Source organism: Sapajus apella, unplaced genomic scaffold (assembly GCF_009761245.1).
Source record: "Sapajus apella isolate SASKATOON/1434 unplaced genomic scaffold, GSC_monkey_1.0 scaffold30, whole genome shotgun sequence".
Taxonomy (NCBI): domain Eukaryota; kingdom Metazoa; phylum Chordata; class Mammalia; order Primates; family Cebidae; genus Sapajus; species Sapajus apella.
The window spans coordinates 14,505,520-14,531,148 of record NW_022436970.1 but is presented as its reverse complement, the minus strand read 5'-3'; the positions used below and the strand labels follow the sequence as shown (position 1 = coordinate 14,531,148).

At 34.7% G+C, this 25,629-nt stretch overlaps 1 protein-coding gene and 1 pseudogene across 2 annotated transcripts in view; one reads left to right on the top strand and one right to left on the bottom strand.

The window, feature by feature from the left end:
* Positions 1-1,298: 1,298 nt before the first annotated feature.
* The window catches only part of CCDC102B (coiled-coil domain containing 102B), a 391,327-nt gene continuing 366,996 nt past the window's right edge, over positions 1,299-25,629 (bottom strand). For both annotated transcript variants that reach the window (XM_032293720.1, XM_032293713.1), the window contains one exon: positions 1,299-2,772. In XM_032293720.1, coding sequence (XP_032149611.1) covers position 2,772 — 1 coding nt within the window. In that variant the 3' untranslated portion in view covers positions 1,299-2,771. The remainder of the gene's footprint in view (positions 2,773-25,629) is intronic.
* LOC116561866 lies at positions 11,541-11,697 on the top strand (annotated as a pseudogene).

Genomic DNA, 25,629 nt, shown 5'->3' with positions numbered 1-25,629 from the left:
ATCATGGACACTTTAAAATATATTTGTGTGGCATAGTTTTAAAGTAAAAACCTTTTAGAACATTATTCATCATAATCCCATAAAACAATCAAATATTTTTACCAGCTCTTGACTGAGATGTAAGAGAAGTTTTTGTCTTCAAAATAATGACCAAAAAAAGTGTTTTGAGTTAATAAAATGTCCTAGCAATTATGCAAAATATTATATATTTTACCCATTTCACTATCAAAATAATTTGATGTAGATGTGATATTCACATTGTAGATAATGAAGCAGATGCTAAAAGTAGCACCTTCCCCAAAGTCACACATCCTGTAAGTAATATACAAAGTGTGAACTCTCAAATCTATGCTTACTGTAGGTTCTAAATTTAGTAGAGATTATTGATACAATTAAGATAGTATTGGAATAATCTTTAGTGTTTTTTATTATTATCATTTAGAGTTGATGAACACAAAGACTGTGATTCTGTAAGATTTGTTTTTTTTTAAGATATGACCTTTAGAATAGTTCCATGTAATGCAAATATAACACCATCCCTCATATTTTCATTATTTATTTGATGGAGGAAGAAAACTGAAGTTAAGAATGTCTTAACAACACCAGTAAGAGTGCTAAAAATAACACTGTGCAGCTTATAAGAAGCTAGATGCAACCCTTGGTTTTAGTTTGCAACTAACTTAACCATAATACATTTTGACATTTCCAAGCGGAAGTGAGTATAAAATAGTGGCTTAAAAATAAGTTTTTCAAACATATAAGGTTTATTTTGTTATGTTTTTTGTGTTTTCTTGGTGTGTTTATGTGTGTGTGTGTTGATAACATTAACAAGGACTTCATATTAGCACTGAAAATAATGTTACTCTTTGCCATAGGGAAGACAAGATAGGATTTGTGTCTGGCCAGTGCCAAAAAATGTTGGTATGTATTTTACTATCATATGATTCAAGTAAGTAGATCAACTGGTCAGATTTGAAATAAGCAAGCCAATCACTGGCTTATGTTTTTAAAAAAATGTTAAAAGTGCTTTAAATATTAAAGTTATTTATGCTTTCTATTAATAACAATTAAAAATTTCTCTGAAAAAAACAGTTTTTTTTCTGTAAGAAAACATATAAATTGATTTTAAACTGAATGTGATTAATATTTTCTGCTAAGTTCTATTTAAAAAATCTTATTTTATGCAACTTCCTTTGTTAAAACCTTACTTTAAACAAATAATATATAAAAATGATATGCAGTGTGAAATTTCAAAAATAAAAATAAATGTGATATAAATTAATACAAAACATGGAATAATAATGCAAAAGTTGATGCCATTTATTAAAAATTATCATAAACATGAAGTCTCTGCTGTTTATATTGTAATACTTAAAATTTCAAGCCATAAGATTTTTATGCAATCTTAGTTTTGAAGGACTATATGAATTTTGTATGTGTAAATGTTGAATGCAAATTTTGTAGGTTTAAAAGTACTGTAAAGAGCAAAATCATAGGTAAGGACCTGAGCCTAATTTTTTAACTTAAGTATCAGATCTATGACAGGAGATTTGCAATAATTAAATAACACCCTGAATCAAAAGGAGATTTATTTATTTCAGCAGTTATAATGTCACAGAGGCAACTCTTTTGAATGCAAAATTGAGCATCAGACTATCCACTATACTCTTTCAAATATGGTGAAGTCTTTATATTGGAGCTCAGAGTTGTAGGTGACAAAGTGGACAGAAAAAGAGTCTGTGGAATCTGGTAGACATATACTTGAAAGCCAAGACCACAATGTTCCAATCATCTGAAACTGAACAAGTTCCAGAACATCTAAGAACATTTATTTTCTCTTTTACATAATAGTGATAATAACACCACCCCATGAAACTTACCAAGTGCAGTGGACAGCATATGAAAGAAGTTAACTAAGGCTGGCTATCTTTAAACGTCTGCTACCAAGTGGCATTGTTACATGTTGAGATATCTTGCTACAGGCGCACCTCTTACCTATTGCAGGGATCAAATGCATAGCAAAGATTACTTGGTTACCAGGCTTAATTCTTAGCATGCAACTCATTTTTTAGGCCTTCCTGTATAAATATTTTATGATTCTTAATAGGATAATTTTATAAGCATATGATGAGCTTTATGTTCATATTTGGCAGTGCAGATGGACATAACTTCCAGAATCAGCTCTGTGTTGGCTGAGTTCAGTATCCTGCTATCAAATAGGAAGGTAGAGGAATGAAAGCCACAGTTACACATTGGTTAAACGTTATGCATATATGCAACCAAACACATTCAAGTGTATTCTTCTTATAAAGCAAAGTATAAACAGGTTTAAAATTATTCAAATCTTGTATAAACATGATATGTCATATGACATTGTATAGGATATTTGCATTTCCAATCTGATAAAGAGGCTATAATAATTTAAAAATGAAAGAACCATGGTACCCTACATAATATAGGCTAGAAATGATAAAATCATAACAATAAAGCTAATTATTGAGACAACAATATAAATCATTAAACATACGATAGAAAAACTCCCAATAATTGATTATAACTTGAAATGCTTAGGTTATCTAAAATTAGGAAAATATTTGCATAGAAGAGCAATATTACTTGACACTCATAATCTACAAATAGTTAAGCTGGGAGGCTAGCAATGCCATAGAACAGAGAATAACAGAGCCAGGGTGACAATCAGAAAATGCAGTCTTTATGTTTTCTATTCCACTTTTAAACTTCGAAGGTTCAGTCATGTAGCCGAAGTATCATCTAAAGTAAGAAAAATAAAAATGATTACTAATTAATATAAGAAGCCAACAGTATTAGGAATTAAGCAGATAGAAATATAATTTTTTGTGGACATAATAAATCAAGATAAAAGTAATTTTACTGTAGCTTTAGCATATATGTGCTCACAGAAAATCCATTACTCCCATGAAGAAAGTATTCTCAGGTGGAATCTTGCACAAATAACCCTAAGGATATTGCTAAATACATAAATTCATGATAATATGTTTTGTAGATTATTATGCTTACCTTTGGAATTTAGCTCTTTCTGTAATCATATGTCAGATCAAAACATAATCTTCTTGCATATATAAACCGATTACTTGAACTTTCGAATGCATCATAAAGACAGTAGTAAAGTTATTAATCAGAAGTGGGACTTGCTGCCCTCTAGGAAATTTGCAGTAGATTAAAAAGGAGGCACTTTGTTAGAAGAAATGCAAACACACAGAGGTAGTATTGCCAGAGAATAGCAAAGTTTACTAAGCTACATATTTGGCATCTCTATTTTAGACGTCAAATGACATACCAGCTTGATTTCACCTAAGCCTTCACTTACATTGTACAGTCTTTGTGATATCACTCTTAAATGCTAATACATCAATCTGAAAGTCCAGGTAGAAAAAGGAAATTCCAGATTTAGAAAGGATACAGAAGTGGGACTCAAAGATTTTCAAGAATGAAAAAGAAAAGGGATTGGGATATAATTTGTGAGAGCCATTTTTTTGTTTATTTGTTTTGTTTCTCTAGGATAGAAATTAATAAAAAACAATGAAAAGGAAAAATGATATAATTTAATAATAATGTTTTGGCCATTTTTATCTATTTACTGTTTACACTTTCGATTGAAGAAAAATGTATTCAGCTGTCACAAGGATTTAAAAATAATTTTAAGTAAATAGCATCTTTTGAAATATGGGATATTGAAGTGTTTAAGTCTTTCTGATGATAAAATATATATTTTAGAAAAGTAAAATAAAACTAAGAGAGGGCTGGGTAGCAACTAATATGACTGATTCTGGAAGGTGAACTAAGTGAGTTCATAAAAATTATCAATAAGACATTGTGTTCTAGTGGGATGTCCACAAGCTATTCCTGTCCCTGTTTTGATACTGGAGATTTGAATTCTTTACTTTTTATATCTCTCTCTCTTCCCCTACCCTACCTTCCTCCCTTTTCTGAAAAATAATTTCTGCATGCTCAGCCATGACACAATATAATTTCCTTGCAGATGGGAGCTGGTCTTCTAAAGAAATTCAACACATTGAGCAGACTCTCAACCGTAATGATAACATTAAAAAAAACTATCAGAAGTCTAACTGCAATAATATACCTAAGAAAACAGACAAAGCATATATTTCTAGTTCTTTTCCAGCTTAGCATATAAGTATTGGGAATAGTTTCTTGCTTCGTGATTCTAAATATAAATGTCATTTCCCTTTACAGAAGAAGAAGCATATTAAGAAAAAAATTAAACCTCACTTTAAAAAATTTAGTGGTGGACATCTTACTAGCTCTGCAATGAATGTTTTACTTCCGTTGAATTATGTAAGTGTTTTTAGGGATTTGAAAATAATTATTTCAGTAAAAGAATGTAGAGCTCCTGAACTCGCATAATTTCCCACAAGAAAAATTAAATCGGAATTATGTAAGTATACGGCCACAAATCCAGCTGGCCTTAAGGCAATGCCTGGGAAGGGGGAGAACACAGCATGCCGCATTCTCAATCTCTGTGTGTCCTCTGCAGTTGAACATATGCGATCATTTTGAGTAAGACCACAAGGACATGAAGTATCCATGGTGCTGAAAAGGTATAAAAATAAAGAGCAGTAGAATATTGCAGCAAGAACCCAAGCAGAGTAAGAAAATGAGGGGAAGAGGGGGAAGTATCCAGGATGGCCGAATAGGAACAGCTCCGGAGTGCAGTTCTCAGCAAGAAAAATGCAATGGATGAGTGCCCGCTGCATTTCCAAACAAATTTTCCCTGCCCACAGACCAGGAGATTCCTGGGCCTAAAAGCACCCTGAGTTTTCAGCACAGCAGTTCCAGCTGGTGGTGGCTTGGCACACAGAAACTCACACAATCTGGGCAGCTGTTTCAACTGGCACCTGGAGTGCTTGGGAGACAGAGCGGCCCATTCAACTGAAAGAGAGGGGGCTGAGACAGGGAGCCAGGGGATCTCGCTTGTTGGGTACCACCTCCACAAAACAAGCAATCTGAAACGCTCTGGATTGAGAGTTTCACAGCAAGCACAGCTGGACCCAGGATGGTCCAGCTCAGTGTGGGGGGAAGGGTGTCCCCCATTACCATGGTAGTCTGCCACCACCGAGGCAGTTCACACAGCAGCTGGGCAGAGCACCTCTGCTGGCAGACTCTGACTAGACTACTCCACGTGGGGCAGGGCATCTATGAAAAAAGGCAGCAGCAAGACAGGAACTTATAAATGAAGCCAACCTTCCTAGGTCAGAGCACCTGGGAAAAGAGGCAGTTATGCGTTCCACTGCAGCAGCCTTAAAAGCACCTGCCCAGCATCTCTGCAGGGAACAACGGAGCTCCCAGCACAGCAGTTGAGCTCCTATAAGGGACATACTGTCTCCTCAAGCAACTCCCCGACCCTTGTATTTCCAGAGACAACTCATAAAAGAGAGCTCAGGCCGACATCTGGCAGGTATCCTTCTGTTGCAAAGATAATAGAAGAAGAAACCGGCAGTAACCCTTACTGTTCTGTAGCCCCCATAGGTGATCACCAGGCAAGCAGGGTCTGGAGTGGACCTCCAGCAGTTCTGCAGCAGAGGGGCCTTACTGTTAGAAGGAAAACTAAGAAACAGAAAGAAATAACTTCATCATCAACAAAAAGAACATCCACTCAGAGACTCCATTAGAAAGTCACTAACTACAAAGACCACAGGTAGATAAAGCCACTAAGATGGGAAGAAACCAGCACAAAAAGGATGAAAACAGCAAAAACTAGAACATCTCTCCTCCTCTAAAAGATCACAACTCCTCACCAGCTAGGGATCGAAGATGGATAGAGAATGAATCTGATGAATTGACAGAAACAGGCTTCAGAAGGTGGGTAATAAACAGATGGACTGAGTTAAAATATACACATGTATAATACATATAAACATCATGCTTAGAATAGTGCTGAGCATATAGTATGCATTTTATGAGTGTCTGTAAAGTTAAAATAAATGACAATTGAGGAATTGGACATAACAATTAGTAACTTGAGAACATGAAGCCCCAGGGATTTGCAGGAAAGAAAGTTAAACAAAGGCGAAAATTAGAATTGTAAGAGTAGGCAGTATTGGTCTAGCAGTGTTTGGGTTTTACAATTCTTTCAAAGACTTGAGTATATGTGATAGCCTACATTGAAGGGACCAGTATAATGAAAAAGTTAAAGAACGTTTGGAAAGAGACAATAATTTTTATGACACGTTCAGATTCCAGATAAGCTGAGGAAATTAGGATCAAGAACAAAATAGGATAAATTTGTTTTGAAGAGGAAAAACTTTCATATAATTCTGGTATGAGGAAGGTAGGGCTGCATGCAGATAATAGAAATTTATATTTGTAAATGCAAAAAGCATACCAAGTCAATTGTAAATGCAAAAAGCATACCAAGTCAAGAAAGGACAGCTCTATTCTCTCTGCAGAATCAGTCATAATGTGCATGAAGATGGCCCCTTGGGAAGGGTGGTACACAGTAGAGAAGGCTGGTGGTTCCAAGTAACCACCTTGGTAACGGACTAAATAGTGGCAAAGACCTGGTCTACTATTAGGTCCAAGTGCAGGTGTCAGTTGAAATAGACACACTTTGAAAGTGAGCATTAGCAGGTATATTGGAGTAGAAAAGACAAAGGTAATGTTGGCATTTTGCAGGGTGGATCATTCAGAAACACTTGATCACTCAAGTTTAGACGTTCCTAACATAATACAGCCATTCTGTAGCTCACTGAATAACTGCTTTCAAACTCCAAAATATCTCATGTCATGGTTAAATTAACATACAGCAAAGTTTGGAACTCTCTTAAATAATGATTATGATTCTAATTTTTATGTTAATAGCAGAGTGTAATATTTTCACAACAAGTAAAACAACATCATATGCAGTTCATATTTAATCCCTGTATAGGTAAGATTATCCAATATATGACCAGTTAGTAAATAACTTATGAAATTAAATAGAAATATCAATTGATCATCTAAAGTTTTAATATCCTAATTTGATAAAGTCCCTTAGTATTCTAAACATTGTAAATTAGATTTGCAAATTAGTGCTAATAAAAGCCATTAGATGCTGGCACCTCGTTAAAAATATTTGTGGGCATTCTTTGGCCTGTGAAATTAGGCCTGTAAATTTTATTACTGCTGAGTCAACATTTCTGATGTCTTTTAAAAATGTAATATTTTTAATAAAAAACATACACACTAAACCTTGGATTTTGTAGAAAAACTCTAAATTTTAGATTCCAAGACCAGAAATAATATTTGACCATATAGCTTAAATTAATGAAGGCACTTATTCTTGTGTACCAATAGGTGATAGACTTTAAAAAATAAATATAACAAATTAAGGTAACATTGCTAAAATGTGAAGAGCAGAGCTCAAGCAAATTTAATGCAATGAAGTATATAATGTAAACAGAAGTTTCAGCAATGTAGGTGGATTCTAATTCTGCACTAATTTCTTAAAGAAGTTAAAGAAGCAGGCTGGGCGCAGTGGCTCACGCCTGTAATCCCAGCACTTTGGGAGGCTGAGGCAGGTGGATCACGGATCATGAGGTCAAGTGATCGAGACCATCCTGACCAACATGGGGAAACCCTGTCTGTACTAAAAAATACAAAAAAAATTAGCTGGGCATGGTGGCGTGCGCCTGTAGTCCCAGCCACTCAGGAGGCTGAGGGGGGAAAATTGCTTGAACCCAGGAGGCGGAGATTGTAGTGAGCCGAGATTGCACCACTGCACTCCAGTCTGGCACCTGGTGACAGAGCAAGACTCTGCCTCAAATAAAGAAAAAGAAAAAGAAGTTAAAGAAGCAACTCAGGAACTTTTTTTCTTTCCCTCCCTCTCTCCCTCCTTCCTTCCTTCTTCCTTCCTTTTCTCTCCCTTCTTCCTTTGTTCCTTTCCTTCCCTCCCTCCTTCCTCTCACTTCCCCTTCCTTCCTTTCTCTCTCCCTCCCTCCCTCCCTCCCTTCCTTCTTTCCTTCCTTTTCTCTCCCTCCTTCTTTTGTTCCCTTCCTTCCCTCCCTCCCTCCCTTCTCTTCCCTTCCTTCCTTCGTCTCATACTTTCTTCTTCCCTTCCTTTTTCCCTCTCTCTCTCCCTCCCATAATCACATTTTATTCTTTGTTTCTGAGCCAGGTACTAAATGTTATAATACATATAATTTTATTTACCATGAAAAGATACAAATAATACAATGTAATTTTGTAAAAGTTATAATAAAAATTACTTGCATTTATGTGCTTGAAATTATTTTCAATTAAAGGGGAAATTTAGATTCTGTATGGGTCACTGAGATGTTTCTCTTTTGTTTAGAGTTAAAAACGCAAACTCTGTGAACTTTCTGCTTATACACATGCAAATTTACCTAAATAATTTAGACCACATTCTTTTTACTTAATATCAGCTTTTTTCAAAATCTGAATTTCTAAAAGCAGAAGACACTTCTTAAAAGTTGAATACCTTGTCACCATTAATTTTTGCTATTTGTGTGTCAATTGCATATGTCATAAAAATGATTAATCATCAAAATTTAATAACCATAAGTAAATATGGAGCATCAGCTGTGGTACCAGAAAATCATCTGAGATTGAATCAATATTTTTGTCCTCACATCTGACTGTGTAAGCAAGTTTCACAGCAGGAGTTCTGTAGTGTTCTTGACAGACGTGGCAATAATAATGTTAAGATCATATTGCAAAAGTAAAGAGTTGCATGAATGTTCTAATCACAGGTTTCTTAAGCAGCAACTCCTATGTACCTATTGATTATATAAAGTAAGAAATATATACTTGTGTCATACAAGTGCCTAAGTTTAATATTAAATCATGAGAATTCAACAATAAAAACAATTTAAAATATAAAAACCATGAAGAAATATCTTTTAGTTCATTGACATTATCTGCATTTTCTCCTAAGCAGGTCAATTTTAAAAGAAATATCTAAATTATAATTGGAGTTATAATTGGTAGTCATAGACATGGTAGGAGGAAAATATTCAAAATAAGGTCAGAAGAAATGGAAATCTACACATAAAAGGCATCTTCAAAGGGCAGAGAAAGTGGTAATGAAATATCAGGAAGATGAAATAAAAATTTATAGAATCATAGCTTAATTTTAAGATTCCAAAATGTAATGAAGAAATGTTCAAAATATTATGTAATATATTAGATTACAAATTATTAATTCACATTCTAGATTCCTTGAAAATAATATAGTATATTGGGGTGTAAATGGTTTATTTATTTTATATTAGTATGGAAAACAAATGTAAAATTTAAATGTTCCATTACTCTGCATAATTTTTACTTAGCATATTCTGGTAATTGTCATGAGCTAGACACAGGTCTTTGAATACAAGGCCATTTTTCTTATTTTAGAACTAACTGTGGGTACAATAATGGAAATATATTCCTTAAAATAGATCAAATGCCCTCCTTTCATTCTATATGTAAATCTACCACAGAACTAAGATATTACGAAAAGTGACAAGAATAATAAATATAATATTTAAAGATCATACATCAATAGAAATAGCATATAAGATTTATTCAAATGATATATTAATCCATCTATATAAATATTTATCATATTAAATTACTGGAATATATTTCACAAATATGTATTTGTGTGGGTAAAAACTATCAGATCTGTTTTATCTCCTCCTATACCTCAATTCTTTTCACCAAGTTAGACAACTTTGTATATTAAAATAATGGAAGTTATAATTATATGTATGCTTGTATTTCTGCATGTCTGATGAAAGAGCATATAAAAATGTTCTAGACAGCTGTACAGAAAATTCTACTAAAAGTACAGCCACCATTATAATGGTGATTGTGAGTTATTTTGTTATAATATAAAATGGCAATTTAATAATATTTAATATACAGTGTGGTTATTCATTTAGGAAGTTGATTAAATTTGGTTTTAATTTCCTTTTTCTCTGTACCATGAAGAATGAAACAGTTATAGAATGTTTTCTATTTTATAATCTTCTCATTCATGGTAACAAGAAAAATATTTAGAAATACATAGATTACTTAAAAAAAATTTGCTCATTCATTGAAATTTGTCTTTTCCAAACCAAAATAAGAGAAAGACTATGAAAGTTTATTGAGAAACAACATAAATCTAAATATTAAATGCAAATAAATAGATGAAAAGTGGTTAACCATTTATTTTCCAATAAATGCAAATACACACACACACACACATACACACACACACACATCTCAAAAAAAATTAAAATGTTTACTGTCTTGTAATTTGTCCTTTAAAATGCCAAAGCTTTCCCACTGTTTTATTCACCTTGCTTTTCAAACTTAAATACATGTTTGTACTATGATCAGCATTTTGATTCATGACTTAGGAAAAAAATAACAAAGATAAGATAATGGCTCTGTTTCGGCAGATCCTATAAATACTATATATTCAATCTCAAGAACGTATTTCTAAATGAATTATTGACTTACAACTACAGAAAAACTGGCAAGTTGATACTTAGGTTAACATTTCCTTGCTTTTACTCCATAAATTTTTTCAGTTACTCAGTTTCTCCCCAAAAATGTCTTTTAAAAAATTGAAATATACCAAATGACTATGTTTCACATTTTCAACACAAAGTTCCCTGCCCACCTGTTATGATAAAGTATTTTTTAAAAATAAAATAAAGTTAAAAAATATCATAACTCATAGGTGGGTGTTGAACAATGAGAACACATGGACACAGGGAGGGGAGCACTACACACTGGGGTCAGTTGGGGGGAAATAGGGGAGGGATGGTGGGGGGTGGGGAGCTGGGGAGAGATAGCAAGGGGAGAAATGCCAGATGTAGGTGATGGGGAGGAAGGCAGCAAATCACACCGCCACGTGTGTACCTATGCAACAATTTTGCATGTTCTTCACATGTACCCCAAAACCTAAAATGCAATAAAATAAATAAATGGGGGAAAAATAAAATAAAATAAAGTTATGAAGGGAAACTGCTTTACTTTGTAACGGGAAAATAAAATTTTTCATTCAAGAAAATTGTTGCCTTTCACATATGATATATTCCAGAAATTGATCTAGGTGTTGTAAAGCAATGAGCAAGACAAACAACATCCTTGATCTCATTGCATTTACAACATTATAACAGACACACGCATATCCTATATGTGTGCATGTGTAACTATTATTCTACAAAATACTGCAATCTCAAAAAATAAATACAAAGGAGACCACTGACCATGTTTTTAAATGTGCTAATTCTTCAGATAAAAGATCTGAAGGAAAAAGTTCCTAGAAAAATGTTAGGGTATTTAATGATGTATTTGATGTTAATTAATAGAAATTACAATTCAAATGATATTTCCTCATGAATTTAGTTAAGCACATGCTATTTGCCACAACATTGTTCACAATATCAGCAAACATGGCATATTACCTATGCAGCAATATACATTAGCTTAATTATTATAGATTTAAATGCCTATTGACATCTGATGAAATGGAATTAACCTCTTTTTTTAAAACTTCTTCCATTGCTTCTCAGCCTTTTGGCTGAGATCAAGTTTAGTATCTGTTCTTATTAGTTTAAAATTCTTTCAGAAAAAATATAGCTTTTCTGGAAATTTATTCTCTTTACTGTCTTTGATGTGAATTTCAGTACAATTTGACAAATTCTATGCCAATTTCTATTGGTATTCTGGTTAGAAATATGTAAACTTAAAGATTAGGGAGAAATGATATTCTTATTATAATGTATTATCCATAAATGCAAGCTACTCATTTATTTATGGCCTCTTTCAAGACCTACAAAAATTTTGTAATCTTCTTAAAAAGAATTTCACATATATGTTTGAATTATTGAAATACATCTAAAATTTTGTTCACCGCTTTTGGATTATTATTGAGTTATTTTCTTTTTTTCAGAAGAATTTTAAGTTGACAGAAAAATTCAGAGTAAGGTACATACAGTAATATCTTCTCTAGCCTCTGTCCCTAGGCATGTATAGATTCCCGATCATCAACATGTCTCACCAGATGGCATTCTACATTTGTTACAACTGATAAACCTACACTGACAGATAATTTTCATCCAGAGTTCATAGTTTACATGACGGTTCACTCTCAGTTTTGTATAGGTTTGGACTAATATAAATAACATGTATCCCTCATGATAGTATTATAGAGAGCAGTTGAACTCCCTTAAAAGTCCTCTGTGCTCTGCCTATTCATCCCTCCCTTTGGCTCAACCCCTGGCAACTACTGATCCTTCTAATGTCTTCATAGATTTCCTTTTCCAGCATGTAATATAGCTGGAATTATAAGTATGTGGGCTTTTCATATTGGCTTCTTTCACTTAGTTATATGTATTTATTTTCTCCTTGTCTTTTCATAGCTTGATGGCTAATTTTTTAAAATGATGAATCATATTCCACTATCTGTATGTACCACAAGTGGCTTATCCATTCACCTACTGAATGATATCTCGGTTGCTTTCAAGTTTTGGCAATTATAAATAAAGTTGCTATAAACATATGTGCAGATGTGTGTGGACATAAATTTTCAACTGCTCTGTGTTAATACCAAGGAGTTCAGTGAATAGGTCATATGGTAAGGATATGCCTAGTTTTGTAAAACCTGGCAAAATTTCTTCCAAATTGGCTGTACCATTTTGCATTCCCACCAGCAGTGAATAATAGTTCTTGTTGCTCCATATCACTGCCAGCCTTTGGTGTTTTTGGTGTTTTGGATTTTTGCCATTTTGATAGGTATTTAGTGGTAGGTTTTTCATTGTTGCTTTATTTTGCAATTCCTTGATGATATATGATGTTGAGCATCTTTTTGTATGTTTATTTGTCATTTGCATGTTTTCTTTCTTTTTTTTTTTTTTCTGAGACGGAGTTTCGTTCTTGTTACCTAGGCTGGAGTGCAATGGCGCGATCTCGGCTCACCGCAACCTCCGCCTCCTGGGTTCAGGCAATTCTCCTGCCTCAGCCTCCTGAGTAGCTGGGATTACAGGCATGCACCACCATGCCCAGCTGATTTTTTGTATTTTTAATAGAGACGGGGTTTCACCATGTTGACCAGGATGGTCTCGATCTCTTGACCTCGTGATCCACCCGCCTCGGCCTCCCAAAGTGCTGGGATTACAGGCGTGAGCCACCGCGCCCGGCCTGCATGTTTTCTTTGGTAATGTGTCTGTTCAGGTCTTTGGCCTATTGAGTTTTTTGTGTTCTTATTATTAAGAGTTCTTTATATTTTTAATAGTAGTTAATTGAATATGTCTTCTGCAAATGTTTTCTCCAGTCTGTGGCTTGTTTTCTCATCTCTTGACGTCTTTCACAGAGCAAAAGTTTTTAATTTTAATAAAGTCCATCATATCGGTTATGTCTTTCACAAATTGTGCTTTTGGTATCACATCTAAAAAGTCATAGCCAAACCCAAGCTCAACTAGACTTTCTTCTGTGTTATCTTTTAGAGGTTTTGTTTTGTGTTTTACAGTTGCGATTCATTTTGAGTTGATTTTTGTGAAGCTTGGAAGGTCTATATCAAAATTCATTTTTTTTTTTTTTGCACATGGATATCCAATTGTTCCAGGACAATCTGTGGAAAATATTTGTTGCTGTTGTGTTTGTGTCTTTGCTTCTTTGTCAAAGATAATTACCTGTAATTTTTTGAGCCTTTTTCTGGGATATCTATTCTGTTCCATTGATCTATTTTTCTGTTATTTCACTAATATCACACTGTCTTGTTGACTGTATCTTATAGCATGTCTTGAAGTCAGGCAGTGTCAATCCTCCATCTTCGTTAATATTGTGTTGGCTATTTTGGGTCTGTTTTTCCTTTATATAAACTTGATCATTAGTTTGTCAGTATCAACAAAATAGTTAGCTGGAATTTTGAATGGGATTGCATTGAATCTATAGATTGAGCTGGAAGGAACTGACATTGATAATAGTGTCTTCCTATCAATAAACATGGAATCTCTCTCTATTTAGTTCTTTTTTGGAGTCTTTCATCAGAGTGTTGTAGCCTTCCTCATATGGACCTTGTATACCTTTTATTAGATTTTACCTAGGTGCTTCCTTTTTGGGGTGCTAATGTAAATGATTGTGTTCCTAATTTCAAATTGCACTTATTCATTGCTGATATATAGAAGTGTGATTGTTTTTATTAACCTTGCATTCTACAACTCTCTTGCTCAATACTCACAACTGTATTTTTGTCAATTGTTTTGCATTTTCTATATAGAAAATCATCTCATCTGTTAAGAAGATAATTTTACTACATCTTTTCCAATATGTATACCTTTTAGTTACTTTTCTAATTCTACAGCATTGCATTAGGGCTTACAGAGTGTTGTTGAACAGCAGTGGAGACAGGGGACCTCCTTTTCTTACTCTGGATCTTGGTGGGAAAGCTTCAAGTTGCTCACTTGTATTCTATTTTTAGATTGTCTGTTGAACTTTTACCAAAAAAAAAGCAAATTATTTTCATTTGTGTAAGTGTTCTATACACTGTCTTGTATATGTATTTTACCACTACACAATAGTAAAATTGTCTCTTTTTTCCAAAATTTTTACCTTTTTTTCTTGCTTATTACTACACAATTTTGCTTTACTAAGGTACAATACAGATTAGGAGAGACAGTAGTAATGTTTTATTGTTTTTGTTTGTTTCAGAATTCTTTGAGAGGTTCTCTTCCTCACTGTGAAGAATAATATTTGCTATACATTTCAAGTAGAAATTTAAACTAGGTTAAGGAAGTCCTTTTATGTTCCTAGCTTTTGTCAAAAATACATGCCACTATTTTAAAATGGTATTATTTTTAATAATACCACTTTAAACTCATATAATCTATAAATTTATAATAATAATCTTATAGTAATAATAATCATATAGAAATAATCATATCACTTTCTCAGTTAATTGAAGTGAAGTAAATTCTTATATTTTCTGCTAGAGAAACTTCTTTGAGTTCTGAGACTAAACACTTTATGATCTTGATGAATATATTTTATAGCACTTCTGGATCCCATTTTCCAGGGTCATCACTTAGGATTTTTGTGCCCATAATTATAGATTGATCTGTAATTCTTCTGCCTTTCTTAAAAAAAAATTGAGACAGGGATTTACCCTGTCTCCCAGGCTATAGTGCAGTGGCACAAACACTCATTACTGCAGGCTGGACCTCCAATGGTCAAGTGATCTTCCCGCCTTAGCCTCCTGAGCTGCTGGGACCTCAGGCGTGCACCACCACACCTAGCTGATTTTTGGTATTTTTTAGTTGAGAAGGGGTTTTGCTATGTTGCCCAGGCTGGTTTTGACCTCCTGAGCCCAGGTTGATCCGCCTGCCTAGGCCTCCCAAAGTGTTGGGATTACAGGTGTGAGCCACCATGCTCAGCCTGTAATTCTCTTTTATTATATGGTTTGCATTAACTATCAATAATTTACTATCTCATAAAAGTGTTAGGAAACTGATTTTTTGAGCTTCTCTAAAATATTTTTTAAAATCTGTTCCTTAAGTTTCTGGCAAAATTCACCAATAAAGCACAGCTATATAACATTGCTTATTTGTTTCAAGGTGGCACAAGGAATTTAATTAATGAGTAAAATATTTAATAATAATTTTATTATGGTTCTTTTTTTGTAAACTAAAAGAAATTGTTCTTTAGAAAATTTAAGCATCACTTAAATTTGTAATTTTAGTGGTTCAAACTTTTTCATAATCTTCACGTTTTATAAATGTTAACTAAAACTTTAGTTATATTCTGTTTAAATTTTAAAAAATTATTTATTTGGTTGTATTTCCTCTTTTTTTTTGTTTGTGTTTTTTTTGAGACAGAGTCTCGCTCTGTCGCCAGGTGCCAGGCTGGAGTGCAGTGGCGCGATCTCGGCTCAGTGCAACCTCCGCCTCCTGGGTTCAAGCAATTCTCCTGCCTCAGTCTTCCAAGTAGCTGAGACTACAGGTGCGCACCACCACGCCCCGCTAATTTTTGTGTTTTTTAGTAGAGACTGGGTTTCACCATGTTGGCGAGGATGGTCTCTATCTCTTGACTTCATGATTCGCCTGCCTTGGCCTCCCAAAGTGCTAGGATTACAGGGATGAGCCATCGCGCCCGGCCTGTATTTCCTCTTTTTATGCAATCAATTTGGCAACATGCTTTTGATTTTAATGAGAAATTCTGGAAATCTTGTGATTGTTTTTAATGGCTTTTTCTTTCTCTCTCCACTCGGCTTTGTGAAGGATGACTTTGATCCTCATCACCCTCAAAGAGTTATATTCCCAGTTCCCACTGCCTATATTTGGATCCTGAGATGGGCAGTCCCTCAGCTACAATTCTACTGCAATTGTGAGCTTCTATGTTGTTTCTGGTCAACAGAGACTTGTATTTGTATCACTGGACATGTCTATTTTTTCTTTTTCTTTTTTTCTTTTAGAAAGAGAGAAAGAAAGAAAAAGAATTAAAAAAAAAAAAAAAAGAATGAAGGAGAGGAAGAAAGAGGAAGAGGATGAGGGAGAGAGAACGGGAGTGTTGCTTTATTGCCCGGGCTAGAATGCAGTCTAAAAATGGGTATGCCAATAATTGTGCTTAATAATGGAGACATGAAAAAATGAGGGAAGAAAATAACAAACAAGCAGCCAACGAATATTTCATTTAAACCTGTAAGTAGGTGTGATGTGGTACTGATAAGAGTGTATATTTTGTGTATTTAAAGTGGAGAGTTCTATTAGAATAGATTTTAGGGCCAGACACAGGGGCTCACACATGTAGTGTCAGCATTTTGGAAGGCTGAGGCTGCAGGATGGCTTGACTCCAGGAGTTCTAGACCAGCTTGGGAAATGTAGCAAGACCCTGTCTCTACAAAAGTTCTTTTAAAAAAGTAGTCAGTTGAGCCCTTGGGCTCCCGGGGTTCAGTGTTACATTAACCTGTGATCATGCCTACTGCATTGTGCCTTGGCAACAGAAGGAGACCCTATCTCTAAAACAACGAACAGAATGACTAGGTTTTATCTTTACCTGAGTTTAGAGCAGAGAAAGGAAGATCAATGATTAATCTAATAGTACCATCTTAACAAGGATTACTTACATATTCTTATGTTGGCAATCACTTTATATATGAAAATTTAAACAATATTTATCCTATTCAATTGTAATATAATGTTTAAAACATCATTTTATAACATTTTGTTTATATTTTATTCAGCCAGAATCTGGAAAGAATCAGATAGGTAATTAGACCACCACTTTCATTTTCCTAGATTAATAATGATCCATACACAGCAATTCGCAAGTGTAACTTATATTACTGAAACAATAACTCATTTAATGGTTTCTAAGTGACCCATAAAAGGTATTGCAATTTTAGAAGTGTCTAATATAGTACCCAAAAATAGCTAGGAAAAATTGGGTCACTCTGTAAGCAAATCTCTATGCCCTAAATAATAGTGGTAATAAAAATAATTCAGAAACAGAAAAAAAATCTTAAATTAAAAAAAGATTTCAAATAATTTTCTCATTTAATGATCATTTCAATTCTGTGAGATAGAGTATAGATATATTTCCAACTCTTACATATTTAAATGATTATATGTGCTCATACTAAGTTAAAGTAAATTGAATTTTGCATATTACGTAAGCGTCTGCTTCAAAATGTTATTTTATTTACTTGAATGCATACATTAATCCATACAAAGATTTTCATTTCTTTTATGATAACATAACTAACAGGAAAATGTAAACACTATACAGAGAAAAATGTTTAATGTATCTTTCTTAATGTTAACTACATTTTTTCCCATAAATTTGGTTTTTAAAAATGTATATTTTTTTAAATTTTGGGTAATAGTCAAAATTTCTTATTTGCAGTGCATGCAAATATGGATCATTAAAAGTGCACAGGTATAAAAACATAAATCTAATATATAACATAAAGAATTCCAATTATGATAAAGGATCCTAAAATGAAGTGTCATTCTTCAACATTCAATTAAATATAATAATAATTTTCATATCTTTGAGTGATTAGATTTCAGAAGAAATCACAAATGAAACACAATATTATGTTGGTGCAAACAATTATTTTTGTGCAAATCTAATATAAGTATTATTTTTTTCAGATTTTTTTTTGTAAAATGGAAATAACTGTTGCCATAAGATTATAAGTAGAGCAATTCAATATAATGCTTAGATTATATTAAATCTGATAAAGACATTTTTAAAATAGTAGGAATAGAATGAAATCAAACATGCTTCCTTGTGAAATAGTGAGCTCCTCAACCCTGACACTGGAGTGATTTAAGTGCAGACAATGTTATCAGAAGGATTATTACATGGAAATGATTATTGTGGTTTCTTTTAGTTCAAATTTTCTAAAATTCTTTGAAAATATTGATCCTCCATTAAGCTTCAAATGTTGATTTGTGGAATACTTTCTGAAGTTAAATATTATATAATATGATTTTCATTAACGCAATACATGCTTGTATAACATTTATAATATACCAATAAGTGTTTAATACATTATACACTACCTACTAAGAAGAAGCACTGGACATAGCATGGTAAAAATAAAGATATGATCCTTTTCCTCATGATGCTTATATCTAGTAGAAAATAAAGATGTTATATAAGAGCATATACTTGTACACAAGTGGGAAGTCATATTTTGGTGTCATGTGAAGCAAAAGATCTGTGTTCTATGAGATTAAGGGGAAAAATTCTATGTGATCAGGGAATGCCTCATTGAAAGAACATTTCAGCTGTCACCTAAAGCAAGAGAAGAAAGTCAGGGGAAAAATGATGAACACAATGTCATGGTCATAAAAAACAGACTGTACTAAAATATTGCTGTGGGCAAAGCTTTGCAGGTTCAGGAAATTAAAAAAAAATCAATGCCACTGAAGCACAGAGCAGGGACAGAGAGTGCATAGAAAAGCATTTAGAAGGCTTACATCATCCTAAATTTTATAGGTCAATGTAAGGATTTCAAAGATTTATTCCAAGTTTAAAGAAAAGCTATTGGGTAGTTTTCATTTGGAGAGTGACAAAATTGTGGCCAGGTGCAGTACCTCACACCTGTAATCCCAGCACTTTGGGAGGCTAAGGCAAGTGAATCACTTGAGGCCAGGAATTTGAGGCCAGCCTGGCCAATATGGTGAAACCCCATCTCTACCAAAAATATAAAAATTAGCTGGGTATGGTGGTGTACACCTGTAATCCCAGCTACTTGGGAGGCTGAGATGGGAGAATCACTTGAACCTGGAATGTGGAGATTGCAGTGAGCCAAGATTGCACCATTGCACTCCAGCCAGGGTGACCAAGTGAGACCCTGTCTCAATAAGTAAATAAATAAATTGTGTTTCTAGAAGACAACTGTTTAATGTTGAGTATGTCCTGGAAGTGCAGGTTAAATTAAAAGCTATTGTAGGAACCTAGGAAAGAGATAATGATAGTTTAGATCAAAGAAATAATGAAAAGGCAGAAAGAAAGTTTAAACATAGGAACTTATCCAACAGGAGTAAACGATTACAAACTTGGAGCAAACAGTATTTTAAGAGGCTTAAAAACATGTTTGAATGCATCACCCTTCCCATGATATTTAAGAAAAGGGAAGCACATGAAGTAAGACTTACATTAACCTTGGATTTTTCACTAGGGGAATTTTTCAAATTGTTGCACAGAGAAAGAGACCCAGACAGAGAGCAAAGGTCTCAATATGAGTGGGAGGAGAAATCAGAGGTCAGAGTCTGGGGCTATGAAAGTGGTTGGGATTTGGATGACAAAATATCAGAGAGAAGGAAAGTGTCAAGAAGTCCTCCAAGCACCTGCATAAAATGTTGCTGAGGGCCTGTGACAATTTCTCAGCTGACCATGTGCAGGACAAGATGCTAAGAGGTCAAGCAGAAAACAGATGCAGAGAAGCTATCAGCTGAGTTTCCAGAGGTCTCACGGTACTGAAGAAATGCTGAAGTCCCCTCCAAACCATAGTAGAGAGACCTGGGTGCACACGTTAGGCTTCAGTTGAGATGCCAGAAACACCATTCCCAGACGTAAAAGCATGTCTTAGTAGTAAGTGCTCTCTTTCAATACGTGGATAAGTTAAAGTAGACCTGTGCTAAAATGGCTTAAAACCAAGCATCAACAGAAAAAAGGGTGATCCTCTCTTAATAGCTTAATACAACAGAATCTAATGGTATTGGAGGATGAAAACATAATGCAGAGTTTCTGTATCATAGCATATAATGTCCACCATAAATTTAAAAATTATAATGCTAAAAATTATGCATAAATGACTGATAATCAAAACAAACCTATCAATACAAGCAGATGCAGAGAAAATCCAGATGTTGGAGCTTTAGAAAAGGATTTCACAGTAGACCAGATTTATATATTATAGAATATATAGAAAAACATAATTATGCTGGATAAACAGGTGGAGTATATTTCAAGAAAAAAATAGAATATATGTAAAAATGTCAATTGGAAACTTTAGAAATGCAAAACATAATATATTAAATTAAGAACTTTTATGAGTTTAATAGCAGAAGACAGGATTATCATTTGGAACATAATAAAAGATCAATGATAAAATACCAATCTTGCATGTTCTTCACATGTACCCCAAAACCTAAAATGCAATTTTAAAAAATTGAAAAAAAAAATAAATAAAATAAAAATATAAAAAGAGTGGTTCACACTGTTCACAGTACCTGTAACCACTGTAACTACATCCTGCTTGGCAAGTCTACCTGCTATTGTGAATACCTTCCTTGGTGATTGATTGTATGGAAAGTTCCCCTGCTACTCCCCTTGATGACTGTATGGAAATATAGCAACTCACAATCCTGGGAACCTCCTGCCCCCTGGTTACCAGCATCCTTATCTAACTTACTTGGTCTGCTTCTGTAAAATTCTGCTTCACTAGGCTTCTCCTCCCCTACCTACATCAAGGTATAAAGGCAAATCAAACCCCTTCTTTGGGTAGCAGAGAATTTTGAGCCTTAGCCATCTCTCAGTTGCTGGCTAATTAATAAAGGACTCTTAATTTGGAACTCAGAGCATGGTGATTTCCTTCTACCTCACTTGAATACAACAAAGGTTGGTAGCTAAAGATGAACTATAATTATTCGAACAATAAACACAAAACTGATTAATATCAATAAAAATAGACCTGGGACAAAAGGGTATTATGAAATGAAGTAGGTTATTTAATAATGACAAAAGAAGAAATTCAATAAAAAGATAATTTTAGCATACAATTCTCCTAATTATACAGTCTCAAGATATAAAAATTAAAATTTGATGGAACTGTCAAAGGTAAAAGATAGATCCAAAATTATAGTTGGAAATTTAAACATACCTCTCTTAGTATATGAGAAAGCAGTTGAACAAACAGAAAAAAAAATTAACACAGATGTAAAAGATTTGAACAACACTAATAGAAAACTACATCAACTGCAAAATATACATTTTCCTCAAGATTAAAGTGAAGACTGACAAAAACTGAATATGTTATGCTATAAAGCAAGTCTAATCTTACTTATCTTTAATATCTAAGCTTCTAACTGAAGAATAAAGAAATAAAGCTAACAAATCAACCTCAAAAAACTAAATTAAAGACAGTCATCAGTGAAATAAAAAAAATAGAGATTTGGCCTTGGATCAAACACTGAAAAACAGAAGTAAATAAAATAAAGCTTCAAATATTGAAATAAATAAATTATCAAGTTATGCAACTGAATGTTAACTTCATCAGCTCTTTTGTTCTTTTTAAATGTGGCTCATATCTATGCCTCAAATATATCTATTGCACAGCACTGTTCAAAACTTTAATTTTCAATGCTGGAAACTGAATAGAAAAGATAATGAATTTTTTAGTCAGTTCCTTCTCAGAGAACTCTTAATATTCTTCAGTAGTGCAAATCTATGGATCTAATCCACTGTTGAAGCCACGGTGAAAGTCCTAGAAATAACAACATATTCTACACATTGAAAAATTGTTCTGCATTTGTTTTAAAAATAATTTATTAGTCTTTTATTATCAAGTATTTGATACTGGAAAGGCAGAATATCAAATTCCAAGTAACAATTAATTGATCTATAACAACCACCACATAATTCTAGACCACAAACCATTAAAAAGCCAGTTAGCAACTGTATTTGCATAATATTTATACATTTATGGCCATAAAATACTCAAAATACTGAACTTGGATGATTATAAAGTAATACAGAAATAATATTATAAAGTAATATAGAAATTTTGGTACAAAGCATACCACAATCAAAGCCAAGTAGAAAACCTTTAACACATAGGCCTGAAGTCAACTGTTTATGCTGTATATCCTCAAGTAGTTCATATTCTTTTTCTTCCTTGCCAAGAGCTCCTGTTCGGACAGGAGAAGAGAATTATTTTGGCAGAAAGGGAGAGAGAGCAAAGGTGGAAAATGGAAACCATTCGCGTGGTGATATAAAAGCTGTCAACCAAAATGAGGCATACTCTTCTGAGATGAAGAGCAAAGGCAAACTAAAAGTAGGACAGAAAGCAGACAAAGTAGGGACTTCTGTGGAATAGACTGAAAGTGGAGAAAACCAGAGACCACATGGTGCTGAGTTGGGCACATGGGTTCTGCCGCTTTCTGATAATAACCCTGTACTCTATTCACACCAAAAACCTTGCAGCCTGATAGTTTCCAGAGCTGCTGAAGTGCTTTCAGCTTTTGCAAACTTTAGAGGGTATTTTAAAAGAAGAATGTAAGAGACCTTTCAAAGATGGCCAAAATGGTGCAACCAAATTGCTACGCAGATCCCACTGCTTTAATACCAACAGCTGGAACAAACACTCTCATGTTTGTTATATGTTTAAGCTTATCATATTTTCTCTATTCCATTTACATCACAGATGATGAGTACTAAAACAAACTTTAATTGATGTATTATAATGTATGTAATTTTTCCTGAATAAATATCTCCTCATACAAGGGGGGAAAAAAGACAAAACAGTTAACAGAAATTAAAAATAAACATCAAGAACACTTGCTCAAAGACAAATAATGTATTAGAAAAAGAAAGGATATAACATTGTTAAGGTTCAGCATAAAGTAATTATTTGAAGAAAATTTAAATTTGGATCTTGTGTGTGTACATGTTTACTTCTGTTAGGCATCACCTAAGATCCAATGTGAAATGACATTTTTTTCCCCATTTATTTATTTTATTGCATTTTAGGTTTTGGGGTACACGTGAAGAACATGCAAAATTGTTGCATAGGTACACATGTGGCAGTGTGATTTGCTGCCTTCCTCCCCATCACCTACATCTGGCATTTCTCCCCTTGCTATCTCTCCCCAGCTCCCCACTCTCCACCGTCCCTCCCCTATTTCCCCCCAACTGACCCCAGTGTGTAGTGCTACCCTCCCTGTGTCCATGTGTTCTCATAGGCGGGTGTTGAACAGTGAAATGACATTTATAAGGGAGGCCTGGGACGTTATAGGGAGAGGGTATGTTTAGTTAATGATGAAAACGAAAGAAAAGAGTTGTCTAATACAAGAAAAAGATACAAGGAAACCCATAAAACATATTTTAAAATATTTTTGAGTACAAAACACTAGTAACAATAAAGATTTAACAAACTTCAAAAGCTTTCCTAGAACTTAGAGGGAAAATGTAACCTGAGTTTAAAATACTTAAGAAGAATATAATTGATATACCAAACAAAAAGTGATGGCAGATATATTTAGCCCTTGTGAAGGAATAATTGATGATCAAGAGATAGAAGGAAAACATAAAAAAAATAAAAATACATAAGATGTTATACTGTATTTAAAAAACTTTTTTTAGAAAAATGGAAAGATTTGAACATATAAATCAAATGCACTTTTCACAACTACATTAAATTTATTAGCCACATATTTATATTAAGATATATTCTGTTCCCACTCAAACATAAGTGTAAACAATTTTTAGTAATTTGGCATAAAAATGATACTTCCAATGGGAAAACTGATGACAAATATTTCTTCCTTAACACTAAGATAGTGAAATGATGTTCATTGATGGTAATATTTTGTGAACCTAGAATTTCATGCAATCCAGGCAGTTCTCCACTTATGAAAGCAATAGTAACTGCTTATCCATCTGGGTGAAAATTACTAATATATTATTCTAGATTACTGATAAAAGAACCAAAATAAAGAGGTCAACTATAGGAAGAGCTAGATTAAAATGTCAATAAATGTTTTTAAAAAAATAAGAATTCAAATAAAAATATTTAATATGCTTTCATTAAAAAATTGTTAATATCAAATACATCTTAAAAATATATATGGTGAGACAGGATCCAAGATGGCTGTTTAGGAACAGCTCAGGATTGCAGCTCCCAGTGAAAGTGCAGACGGTGAGTGGACGCCACATTTTTATTGCCCACAGACTTGGAAATTCCCAGGCGGAGAAGCTCTACAGGTCACCAGCCTGGCAGTTTCGGCCAGCGCAGCTGTGCAGGCCGGCGCCGCTTCTTTGCTCCGCGTGGCTGCTTTGTCGGTGCCCGAGAGCAGCGGTTCTCCATACAAAATACACCGGTCCGGGTGCCCTTTTGGCTGGCGATTGGAGTCACGGGAAGTCACCCATTCGTCTGTTTAAAAAGGGGACTGAGCAGAGAACCAGGACAGTAGATTCCAGGGCAAAAAAAAAAAAGCGCCACAAACCTCAGTGCCGCTGTTTAAGCCAGCGCAGTGAGTGGCTGCAGGGGAAAACAAACAGACCCCGGCGCCTCTTCAACAGGCGACTGGAACACCAACTTAAAAAAGGCTCTGAGGCAGGGAGCCAGGCGATCAGGCTCGGCTGGTTCCACCCCCACAAAAGAACAGCAACCAGAAACTCTGGATTGAGAGTTTCACAGGAAGCACAGCTGAACCCGGGATGGTCCAGCTCCGTGGGGGAGGGGCGTCCGCCATTACCGAGGCAGCCCTCCATGACGGAGGTAGTGGACCAATGCTGAGGCAGCCCGCCGTTGCCAAGGCAACCCGCCATTGCTGAGGCAGCCCGCCGTTGCCAAGGCAACCCGCCACAGCAGAGAGACTCCGCCTCAACAGAGGCGGGCCACCCTCGCCAAAGCAGTTCTAACTACACCCATATAAACAGGACTGCAGGGAGGTTCCCTTGGCAGCAGGGCGGAGCCCACAGCAGCTCAGCAAACCCTCTATAGGCCGACAGTGACTAGGCTGCCTCCTTGCTGGGCAGGGCAGCTCTGAAGGAAAAAAAAAAGAAGGCGGCAGCATGACGGAAACTCATAAATAAAGCCCTAAATCCCTGGGACAGAGCACCTGGGAACAAAAAGCAGTTTACGAGTTCTGCTGCAGCAGACCTAAACATCCCTACCCAGCAGCTCTGAATGAACAACAACAGAGCTCACAGCTCACCATTTGACCTCCTATAAAGAAGAGACCGTCTCCTCAAACAGCTCCCTGACCCCTATATATCCAAAGAGACACCTCATATAGGAGAGATCAGATTGACGCTAGGCGGGTGTCCTTCTGGGACAAAGATAGCAGAAGAAGAAAACTGGTAACAACCCTTACTGTTCAGCAGCTGCTGCAGGTGAACCCCAGGCAAGCAGGGCCT